Source organism: Micromesistius poutassou (assembly GCF_964030765.1).
Source record: "Micromesistius poutassou genome assembly, chromosome: 18".
NCBI lineage: Eukaryota > Metazoa > Chordata > Actinopteri > Gadiformes > Gadidae > Micromesistius > Micromesistius poutassou.
The window spans coordinates 1,631,811-1,643,694 of NC_140288.1; the positions used below are offsets into that span (position 1 = coordinate 1,631,811).

The window sequence follows — 11,884 nt, forward strand, 5'->3', positions numbered from 1 at the left end:
AACTTTTGCAGACCTTTAACATGTCACGTATAAATAGACATCAAACAAATATTTATTATATTCTGAAGCTAAAATTTAAGAAATTGAAAATACCAAACACTCAACAAAACACTTATACAAAACAAATAAAGCTTTAATGATGATTAAAAGCAAGAATAGAAAAAAAAATACAACACTTTAAATACAACATTTGAGTTTGAATAAAATGCATGATGTGTCAAGTGAAATCTTATTATTATTATTATCATTATTAAATATGGTCCATTACGGTATAGAATAGCATGTATAGAATAGACGGGTATTTACACGTATATATTTACAATCTCATATATTTACAATATAAAAAGCTGACCACTGGGCGTCAAAGTTCTCTGTTGCTAATCACTGAAGTTTAGCGTCAGTTTAGCGCCAGTTTAGCATCAGTTTAGTCGCTTTAGCTTAACTCTAACGTCAATTCAGCGCCAAGTTAGCAACAGTTTAGTCACTTGGGCTAACTTCAACAGAAGTTTAGCGTCAGGTTAGCATCAGTTCAGTCACTTTAGCTTAACATTAGTGTAAATTTAGCCACCAAGTTAGCATCAGTCGAGTCACTTTAGCTTAACATTAGTGTAAATTTAGCCACCAGTTTAGCATCAGTTTAGTCACTTTAGCTTAACTTTAACGTCAATTCAGCGCCAAGTTAGCAACAGTGTAGTCACTTGAACTAACTTTAACGGAAGTTTAGCGTCAGTTTAGCATCAGTTCGGCGTCAGATTCGAGAAAGTTTGGCGTCGGTTGAGCGTACATGCTAGTGCTTTTGAACTGTTGGGGGATGGGGGGGGCGGATGGGGAGTCGGGGGGGGGGGGTCGGTAATGCACTCTGCAAATGTTCCTGTTGTCCTTCCCACCTGGCGTCCCCCAGCTTTGTGGGTCCATCTCCTCTCCCACCCCCCACTGATCACAGGACGTGGTAGATGGGCCTGGGGCCGGCGGGGCTCTCTGGGGAGAGGGGCTGGGAGTCAGGGGAGCAGGAGTAGCCGTCGCTGGGGACCCCCGGGGGCCCGGCGTGGGGGACCTCCACGGAGGTGAGGCGGTCCACGATGCTGGAGAGACACTGCAGGCTGGAGGCCCCGGCCGCCTTGCTGACCTGGCCGTCTGGGGGAGGGACGGAGAGGGTCAGGTTTGATGCTGAGAGATGAGAGAGAGATGAGAGAGAGCGACAGAGAGAGAGAGAGAGAGAGAGAGAGAGAGAGAGAGAGAGAGAGAGAGAGAGAGAGAGAGAGAGAGAGAAAGAGAGCGAGAGGTAGAGAGAGAGAGAGAGACCGAGAGCGAGAGAGAGAGAGTCGTAACATCAGAGACTGGGCTTGGATCAGTCTGACCATCAACTGAAAATATTTCAGCATTTGAAAGAAAAAAATGCATTTGAGAAAAAAAGTTAAATAAACTTTAAATACTTTTAAATCCGTAGCCTACATTTAAAAAAAAAATATATATATATATCATGTTAGCATTAGTTCTAGTAGGATCACGGTCCAGCAAGCCGTTTGCTGTACCACTCCTGGCTGTATATCTAACAAAGTTGTATTATTTTGAGGTAAAGCGGGGCTTACCGTTCTTAACGTAGCAGTAGCCGCCGCTGTACAGGGCGGTCACTTGCGGCCACACGGGGCTGTTGCATTCGGCCTGGAGGAGGAAACAGAGATCAAAACAAACCAGGGTTAGGATCAAAACACGCCGTGTTCCCCGTCACTCATCGACCTTCTCTCCCCACATCCTACAGCCCCCCCCCTCCCCCCCCCCCCTCGAAAAGAGGTTTCAAACTGCGGAAAACAGCCTCACATGACCACCAAGTACAAGTACACGCCAGAGAGAGGAATGGATGAACGCCGAGTGGGAATGAGGAAAAGGGGAACAAAATAAAAAAGAGAAATCTTTTGGATTAGCTGATAAATCCTACACACATTTTTTTTAGTTTACAGAGAGAAGGGCGCAGTGGTGGTGGTGGTGGGGGTTATTTCACAGCAACTTCTAAAGTGCCCTCCCCTTACACACACACACTTTACACACACACACTTTACACACACACACACACACACACACACACACACACACACACACACACACACACACACACACACACACACACACACACACACACACACACACACACACAGTCCATGGCAGCGTGGAACCCAAGCGATCTCGGGGCCACGGCTCTCTCTCGGTCGGCGTGGCCAATCGATTGGAGCCCAGTGGAAGCAACACCCGCGCTGGGTGCAAGATGACACTTTCTCCCAGTAAATCTACCAGAAAATCCTGGCAGGGGTGCAGGACATGCGGTCATGGAGGCAGACGGGTGGAATGCAGAGGGGCAGGAGACCCCTAGTTCTGTTCTGGTCAGGCCTGATGTAAGGTGGATTTGAGCGGGTCTTTTTATGAGCGACTATAAAATGTCTGGCGAATGAGGAAGCTATGATTTCCGTGCCGTACCGCCCGTCACTATGAGGCTTTTGTTTTAGTTTTTAGTTTTTAGTTTTTAGTTTTGGTCCGACACTTGAAGGTCGCCCTTTATTGTGAAGGGTATTGACCCTGACATGCACGCACATCTGCTCTCTACACCCAAACAACAGCAAAAGGCAGAGAGGCGTTCTATTTCACATAATGTGGACGAAATAAATTTTTCATCTGACACTGACGAAAAACAAAACACACAATAAAAGCCCTCCATTACGTTAATAATTCAAACAAGGACTCAAGCCCCAAAACAACCGCAGACCGACTCTAACCCTCATCTCTGCAACTGTTGCAGACAAGAGGCTGATCCGCGCCGTACAACGCCCGGCCAAAAGGCCGTGTTCTCCTCTCTTTTTCCTCCCCGCTCCTCGAGGAACACCCAGTGTACGCTACGCAGCAGCAAGGGGCCAAGGAGCGAACGTGAACCCTGGCGCTTTGAAGTCCCAGCCCCTGTTTACGGCTCAAGGCTGCATCGGGAACCGATAGAGCCATGAAGAGAGGCTCGGGGGTCGGACGGAGGCCGGAAGGGGTCGAGGGTGGTGGTGGAGGAGGAGGAGGAGGAGGAGGGTGGTGGTGGTGGAGTGTGTGGAGGAGTGTGTGGAGGAGGAGGAGGAGGAGGTGGGGAAGATAAAGGTCTCACCATGCTGTCGGAGCAGCTGGACAGGGGGCTGCCGGGCTCCGAGCCGCTCTGGCCGGGCAGGGCGTAGTACTGCTCCACCTGCTCGTGCAGCAGGTCCTGCAGGCTCTCGATGTACTGGATGGCGTTGCGCAGGATCTCCACCTTGGGCAGCCGCTGGCTGGGGTTGGCCGAGGTGCAGCGGCGGAGCGCCTCGAAGGCGTGGTTCACCTTCTTCAGCCGCCGCCGCTCCCGCATGGTGGCGGCCCGCCGCCGGTCCATGGTGGTGGGCTTGCGCTTGCAGGCCTTGCAGGCCCACTGCAGGCAGTGGCCCGGCTGGTGGTCCGCACCGGGGACCCGGAAGTGCTCGTCCTCCTCGGAGCCGCCCAGCTCCAGGCCCCCGCCGCCAAAGTCCAGGCTGTCCGGGGAGGAGGCCTCGTCGTAGTACGCCTGGGAGGGAGAGAAGAGATCCATGGTTCCTCCGACGCTTCTTCTGCTCTCCTTCTACTTCTACTTATTCTTCTACTTCTTCTTCTCCTTCTTCTTCTTCTTCTTCTTCTGGTGGATGCGAGGGGTGAAGGCGGGCAGCAGGGGGTAAGGAGACAGCAGTATGTGCGGAGGGCAGCGGTCGCTGGAGATGCCCGTGGGAGAGGAGGCCTCTGAGTGATATGAAGGAGCAGTTGCCACCGGGGCCTTCCCTTTATATGCCCTGGGGGCCAGAGCCCCGGGGCCCACATTGGTCAGATCTAATTACCATGGCCCATTGGCCCAGCCGGGAGGCAGGCGAGAGGTTAGCTCGACTCCCCCTCCCTCCCTCCCTCCCTCCCTCCCACCCACCCGCCCTCACCCCTATCGCTAACCCCTCGCCCCCCGCACCCCCCCCCCTCCCCACCACCAACCCCCAGAACCCTGCAGAGATTTCCCACATCTGCCCCTTAGTGATGTTTTTCCCACTCACCACCACACTCTTTTGTTTTTTTTTTAGGGCCCTCTCTCTCCGGCACAGACCCCTGATGACTAAAAGCTCCAGAGTTTCAGCGAGGGGGGGAAAACCGGGTTACGCCGATTTTTAACCAAAACACACGTTCGTCCGCGTTCTCTCTCCCGTGCCTTTTTCGACGTCGGCGACTTATGTATTTCTTTGGAGACTATCTCGTTTTATTTTCTGTTCCGCCGGAGACCCCGGCTCTTTGCAGATGCAGCCCAGCTGCAGAGCGAGAGGTGTAACATTTCAGAGCGGCGCGGCAGAAAGCCTCCTCTGAACACCCCCTCGGCCGTCATCCGAGGTGTCACGGACGAGGGGGTGTCTCTGTTTGCGCTAGCTCATTAAGGGAGTAATTAAAATAATTAGCAGCACTACGCCACTTCATGGACCAAATTTTGACCATTAAATGAAGTGCCTTGTAGTGCTTTTATTCTCCAGGAGGCCCACAACAGATGGGACACGGACTCTGGAAGGTTTGGCCGTTTATGTGGAGGAAAAAAAAGATGTAAATGGGCCTAGTGGAGGAAGAACTCATAATTAACTCATAATTAATTTAGACCAACTAATTAAGAGAAGTTATGATACAAATGCGTTTTTAAAGTGATTTTTACTTTGTAAAAAAAATCATATTTTTAAAAATGCAACCTAAATAACTCAAAACGAACGCATTTACTGAAAACAAAATCAAACCATATTAAATATGACGAATATTATGAATCAACCGTGAGAGAATGCGTGTTAATTTGCACGGGGAAACCAACGAGGTGAGACGATGGGAAACCCCTAGGAGCAGATGACGCAGTCGTAGCAGGGATAATTACTTTAGCGGCGTTGTTGACAGCTTACAACGATACAATGCGGATATTTCTCACAATGTGTCAAAACGTTTGGCGTGGTGGGCAATCTCTGGGAACGACGCGCACCTAAGACAACACCAGACGCACCATAAGCACCCCCTCCTCGCAGCCACTGGACGGCCGGTGGGGAGGGTTTGGATGGCCCGGCGGAGCTTGTATTGCGCACAGCTGAGGAAGACATTGCGCCTGGTGTTCGAGGCTATGCTCGGTCGAGGGGCTATGCTTGTAGCTGTCGGTGAGATCAAAGGGGATCACGGTTTGGGAACCACGAGAAACCCCTCGCGAGGAGCCTTTGATTTAAATGACCCGAGCACATGGCCAGATCGCGTAGTAGGCTTACATCCCAAATGAAGACACTTCCGTGGTTCTCTAGCAGTCCGACCAGGAGCTCTTTCTTTTCTTTTTTTCCTCTCTCTCCACGTGTTTGTTTTTTTACGGATCAGTGGTGGAGTTGTTGTCAGGGGTCAGAGCCAGAGTTAAGTGTAGGGGCAGGAGGTGGTGTTTTTATGTCCCTCTTCCTCACGTCTGAAACCCTTATTTCTTCTAAAGTGTGCATGCTCTGATTCGGTGTGAGTGACGTGGTGCATCTCCATTCCGGCCTCTGACGCCACGGTTTGATTTAAAACGGGGATCCGTCTGCCTCGAGTCGACTATGCGTTTAACTCAAGATCACACTCCAAAAAATAAAAATATATAAAAACGGAAAATAACAAGACACAAAAAAAAGATTAGAAAATAAATAACAAAAGGTGAAAATCTATAACATTTTCCCCGTCTGTCTGCAGATAACAGCAAAGTAAAGATATTTAGATTCATACAAAGTAAAAAAAAATCAATTAAAAAACGTATTTTTATAATGCTGTCTCTTAATTAGGCCTAGTCGTTGTCTAAATGAATTATTAGTTCTCGCTCCACCAGGCCTATTAGTTACCATCCAGGCGAAACACAAGTCCTTTTCTCCTAAGAACCAGCGTCCTGGGTCGTCCCGCGCGCCCATGACTAACACCAGTGATTGGCAACAGCACTTGTCTGGCAGACGGCGGAGGTGAACTCCAGTGTTCTGCAGAGAGAGACAAGGCCTCCACCCTCCAGGGGATTAGAGCTTCCTATAAACTCAGCCCCCTCTCGCTGAATCCCTGCTTTTAAAACATAACTTTCTCTCGGCCAACGGATGTAAACGCTGCCATCGGCGATATCGAGAACCCTCGTAAAGTCGGGACAGGTCTGGACTTTCCGTCCATTTCCCTCGCAGCATGCAGGCAGTGGAGAAAGTGTTGGTTTAAATCGTTTTATAAAGAAGGAATAACATTATCATCCTAGTTGTAGCAGTGTAGGCTCAGGAATAACACTATAGTGTCAGTAGTAGTGGGAGGAGACATAGTGTAAGTAGCAGTACTTTGTAATTGCTTTTACTTTAATGATCATACTTTGAGATGTCTTTAATGTGTCTTAGACGACGCATGCTTCGTATATAAATATAAGCCGGGTTCTTTCTCTTTTTCTGATTAAATGCATTCTTCTAACACAAATCAATGTCCAATCACATTGTTTCAGACATACAATTAAACATGGACTCTGTGTGTGAAGCCACTAATCCAAAGTTTTGTGTGATTTCTTGGCATCACTGTAAGCTACTGTTGTTTTTTTGGGTGGTTTTCGAATGGTATACTACCGCACAAATCTATTTCTGATCACACTGTTTCAGCCACACAACTAAACAGATTAAAATGGAAAATCTATTCCATGTTTATGAGGCCACTAATCCAAAGGTCTATATGACTTCACCGGCAAGTCTTTGCATCACTGTAAGCTACTTGGTAAATCACTGTTGTTTTTTTGGGGTGGTTTTTTCAAGTGGTACTTTACAAATAAAGATATCAGTGTTGTGATTTCCCCCAGCAGAGAGGGAGGAGGCGAGGGTAGGGTAAGGAGGCCTGTAGTCTGATAGAGACAGCGGGCGACCCAGCTCCCATTAAAACTACATTACTGGGGGAGCTCTCGGGTTTCTGTCTGGCGGTGGATGCTGGGTATAAAATATGCAGAGACTTTGAAGGGAAAGGAGTGGAGAGGGGTATTATAGTCCTGGATTATCCTTTTCAAGACCTCCAAGACCTAATAGTGCCATTTATTTCTGTTGATATTTTTTCAACCGTCTGAATTTGTTAGAGTATATTTTATTAATGTCTCCCCTAACACTGAGAAGCCCAGTGTTTGCACCCTGAAACTCTCCTCTCACTGGGGAAATGTGTGGGCGTTTGCAATACCCATATATGCATGTTAGTGTGTGGATATGTGTATGTGTGTGTGTGTGTGTGTGTGTGTGTGTGTGTGTGTGTGTGTGTGTGTGTGTGTGTGTGTGTGTGTGTGTGTGTGTGTGTTTGTGTGAATGTGTATTTGTGGGCAGGAGAATTAATTGATTGTCTGTTTGTGTATAAGTATATTTGCATGTTGTGCAAATGTGTGTGTGTGTGTGTGTGTGTGTGTGTGTGTGCACCTGTTTGCATATAGAAGAATGTGTGTAATAATGTGTGTATTGTTATTTCTCTATATGTTAGCATGGATGCATGTTACTTTGTGTGTATATTGGTATTTGTGTATATGTGTTTCTGTGTGTATGCTAGTGTGTGTGTTGGCTTGTGTCTATGTATTTTTGTGATGTTAACATGTGTCTATGGGTGTATTTTAGTATTTGTCTATATGTGTGTATGTTGAATGTGTGTATGTTAGTTTGTGTATATTAGTCTGTGTGTCTATGTGGGTATGTTAGTATGTGTGTATGTTGGTCAGTTTGGCTGTGTGTATGTAAGTCTGTAAGTATGTGTGTGTTTGTGTCTGTGTGTACGTGTGAGTCTGTGTGTCATGTGTGAGTTTACATGTGTGTCTACGTGTGTGTGAGTTTGAGTGTCTATGTGTGTGGGAGTCTGTGTGTCCATGTGTGTGTATTAGCCTGTGTGTCCGTGTGTGTGTGTGTGTGTGTGTGTGTGTGTGTGTGTGTGTGTGTGTGTGTGTGTGTGTGTGTGTGTCCGTGTGTCTGTGTTTGCTAGTCTGTGTGTCCATGTGTGTGTTGGCATGTGTGTATTAGTATGCGTGTCCATGTGTGTGTGAGTCTGTATATCCATGTGTGTGTCCGTGTGTGTGAGTCAGTGTGTCCATGTGTGTGTGAGTCAGTGTGTCCATGTGTGTGTTAGCCTGTGTGTCCATGTGTGTGTGTGAGCCAGTTCGTCCATGTGTGTGTGTGTGTGTGTGAGCCTGTATGTCCATATGTGTGTTGGTATGTGTGTGTTAGCCTGTGTGTCCATGTGTGTGTGTGAGCCAGTTCGTCCATGTGTGTGTGTTAGCCTGTGTGTCCATGTGTGTGTGTGTGTGTGTGTGTGTGAGCGAGTGGAGCGACGAGGCGTGCCCCCAGCCAGAGGTCAGCCTGACCCTCGCTGTCGTCTGCAGAGATCAGAGAGAGCACCGGGTCTCTCTTGATCTGGACGCAGAACCACGCCGCCGCCGCCGCTGGCGCCGTGGGCCACGGGCCGCCTCCAGCACCGTAAACAAGCGCTCCCCCCACTCGGCCCCCCCCCCCCCCCCCCCGGGCGTCTCAGATGGACGCGTGACAAACAAGGCTCGATGAATTCACACACACGGTCGCGAATGGTCTCGCGCGCCGCCATTTTTAACCGGAATTAGATTGCATGTAAACAAGCTGGCGGAGCGCGCGCGAAGAAGCTAGCCGTCCTGCTGAGGGGGGATTAAGGGGGGACTAATGGACGGGCAGGCTTCATTACCCCCGGCGGGCTTTGAACCTCACACACACCCCGCTCTCACCAAGTTTCCATATGCCAACGCGTGATGGAAGAGGCGCTCCGCGTTTAGAACTGACTCAAGTTACAGTCGGGGGCTAGGCTAAGCTAGGCTAGGCTAGATGCGCGTCGGTTGGGACAATGAAAAGCTAGGGCAGGCAGAGGCGTGTTTCAGGGCTGGTCCAGAGTGGCTTTTATATGTTTTAAAAGATGATTGTTGATTGTCGGGGGGAGACTTATTTCGGCAAGGGTGTTCTAGGCTACGTGAAATGTCATAACGCTACTGGGGTGACCGGATATGTTGACGGTAACGAGGTTGGCAACATTGCTAGCCTCACAATGTCAGTGATTTGGCTGTGTGTGTAGACCAAGCATAATAAAGATCTAGGTTCTATTTTGTCTTGGAATACTTTTTATTTGTCTGTCTTTATGTATAAATATTGAAGTACAACATTTCCTTCATTCAAGGGATGTTTTTTTTATATAAAAAAAGAATTTCAAAATCAAACGTTAAAAAATATATACATATCAAATTCGCATTATGAAAGAGCTGTTTGGTAAAGTATGTTTATCTCATGCGGCTCAAATGAATAAAAACAACAAACAAAAGCTAGAATGAATAAATGAAATGGAAATACTAAATAACAACAATAATCATCCAAACCAGGAAATAGTTCAAAATGAAGCGACGTGATTGGTTGACTATACCGGCCTGTTAACCAATAGCTTCAGTGTTCTGAGGCCTCCGGGTTGAGCTGTATCTTCTCCTCCTGTGAGATGCTGTTTACGATGGACGACAGGTGTAGGAGGCTGGGGCACTGGACATCTCATTACCTGGGAAACAACATTGATAAACAGAACACTGTCTTAATTCACTTCCGATAACATAGACGGATTCGGATCAGTTTGAGACCCGTTATCAACATCTTACAATCCAGTATGAACCAATTCAGATTCAGATCCAGTATGCGCACATTTAGATCCACTATAGTCGGATTCAGATCCAGTATAAACTAATTCAGATATAAACACATTCAAATGCAGTTCAAACACATTCAGATTCACATCCAATATGAACACATTCAGCTCCAGTGTCAATCACATTCAGATCCAGATCCAGTATAAACACATACAATAACATGATGTGTTAATAGTCTGCGTTGATTCCCGCACACCTGCTTTGTGATTGGTCATGGGAGCGTTGGAATGGTCTACAGAGGACTGCAACTTCTGGGAAGACTTCTTCCAATGGTACCTGTCACTCACCACCTGTACAAATAACAAGTTTAACACCGGTATCATCTAATTCAGACTATGTGGTACTAGTAGTTGCAGTAGTAGTAGAGGACGTAGCAGTAGTAGTAGAAGTTGTTGTCATAAATGTAGAGGTGGTCTTGGTTGTTGATGGAGTAGTAGTAGTTAGTGTTTAAATAGTAGTAGCAGTAGTATTATAAATAGTAGTAGTGGTGGTGGTAAAGTAGAAGCAATGGTAGTAGCAGTAGTATTATAAATAGTAGTAGTGGTGGTGGTAAAGTAGAAGCAATGGTAGTAGCAGTAGTATTATAAATAGTAGTAGTAGAGTAGTAGCAGCAGCAGTATTATAAATAGTAGTAGTAGTGGCAAAGTAGGTAGCATGGTAGTAGCAGTAGCAACAGCAGCAGTAACAACACTATCAGTAACAGCGGCAGCAACAGTAGTAACGTTAGCGGTAGTAGAAGTACATCATTTCTGTGTTAGCTTTCATCTCATTAAGTGACCATCACAATCTCAAATCAATCACAACAGTTAACAATCGTGGCATCTATCTATCTATCTATCTATCTATCTATCTGTCTGTCTGTCTGTCTGTCTGTCTGTCTGTCTGTCTGTCTGTCTGTCTGTCTGTCTGTCTGTCTGTCTGTCTATCTATCTGTCTGTCTGTCTATCTATCTATCTGTCTGTCTGTCAGCCTGTCTGTGTATCTATCTATCTATAATTTGATCTCTCTATATGTCTGTCTGTCTGTCTGTCTGTCTGTCTGTCTGTCTGCCTGTCTGTGCATCCGACTCTAACCCTCCACACCACAACAATCTGAATCCCCCCCCCTTCCCCTCCTCCCCTCCTCCTCCTCCCCCCCCCCCCCTCCCCCCCCCTCTCCCCCCCCCTTCCCCTCCTCCTTACGTTGTGCTCCTTGGCGCCGCCGCCGGCCTCCGCCCGGTCCAGTGTCTGCAGCAGGTCCTGCAGCTTCTCGATGTAGCTGATGGCGCTGCGCAGGATCTCCACCTTGGGCAGCCGCTGGCTGGGGTTGGCCACCGTCTTCTTCTTCAGCGCGTCGAAGGCCTCGTTGATCTTCTTCAGCCGCCGCCGCTCCCGCAGCGTGGCCGCCTTGCGCCGGTCGCTCGGCGCCGACTTCCGCTTGCACGTCTTGCACGCCCAGATCAGACACTGGCCCTCGCAGTGGGGCCGCAAGCCCCGCCGCTGGGGGGCCGCCCTCGCGTGGCCGCCCTCGTCGCCGCCGCTGCTCTCCTCCTCGTCGTCCTCGTCGTCGTCTTCTTCTTCGTCCTCTTCCTCGTCCTCTTCGTCCTCCTCCTCCGTCCCCGTGGGGACGTTGTGGCGGCGGAGGCCGAGGCTGTCGTCGCGCCGCCGGCTGTCGGGGGGCCAGCAGGAGGTCGCCGTGGCCCGGGTAGAGCGGGGACACGCCCGGCGGGCCAGGTGGTGGTGCTGCTGCTGCTGCTGCTGCTGCTGCTGCTGCTGCTGCAGGCCGCCGTGGTCGTGGTCGGCGTCCAGGTAGCGCAGGTCCCCCGAACAGATAGGCGTTGGTCCTCGAAAAGGTCCATCATGTTGTTGCTCCACCACCGCCGCGACGCGCTGCCGTTTGGCATATGCCCGGACACGGGGGGGGCCGACGGAGGCGGCACTCCCCCCCCCCTGTATTTTAAATAGCTCGGTGACACAAGCTGTTCCGGGGGGGGCTTATATATAGAATGTGAAACTCTACCCTACCACGACATGCGCCTTGTGTCGCGGGGGGGGGGGGGGGGGGGGCAACAGCTAAGGGGTTTATTTTGTTCAATGAGTGTTTTACTATTGACGGACGACGGGTTAAACAAGAGGGTACCGAAGAACTTAAGGCCCGAATGGGTATGACACCGGGTTTGATACCTAC

The 11,884-nt window shown here is 48.9% G+C and overlaps 2 protein-coding genes across 2 annotated transcripts; both read right to left on the minus strand.

The window, feature by feature from the left end:
• Positions 1 to 937: 937 nt before the first annotated feature.
• myf5 (myogenic factor 5) lies at positions 938 to 3,583 on the minus strand (the record flags this gene model as incomplete). Its single annotated transcript, XM_084482995.1, has 3 exons — positions 938 to 1,134; positions 1,590 to 1,662; positions 3,134 to 3,583. The coding sequence occupies 3 exons, from the start codon at positions 3,581 to 3,583 to the stop codon at positions 938 to 940; spliced, it is 720 nt and encodes a 239-aa protein (XP_084339121.1).
• Positions 3,584 to 9,309: 5,726 nt separating this feature from the next.
• On the minus strand, positions 9,310 to 11,558 carry myf6 (myogenic factor 6; the record flags this gene model as incomplete). Its single annotated transcript, XM_084483238.1, is given in 7 exon segments — positions 9,310 to 9,573; positions 9,915 to 10,008; positions 10,900 to 11,196; positions 11,326 to 11,365; positions 11,459 to 11,520; positions 11,522 to 11,539; positions 11,541 to 11,558. Coding segments are annotated over 7 exon segments (579 nt in total). The 3' UTR covers positions 9,310 to 9,523.
• Between the last annotated feature and the right edge of the window lie 326 nt (positions 11,559 to 11,884).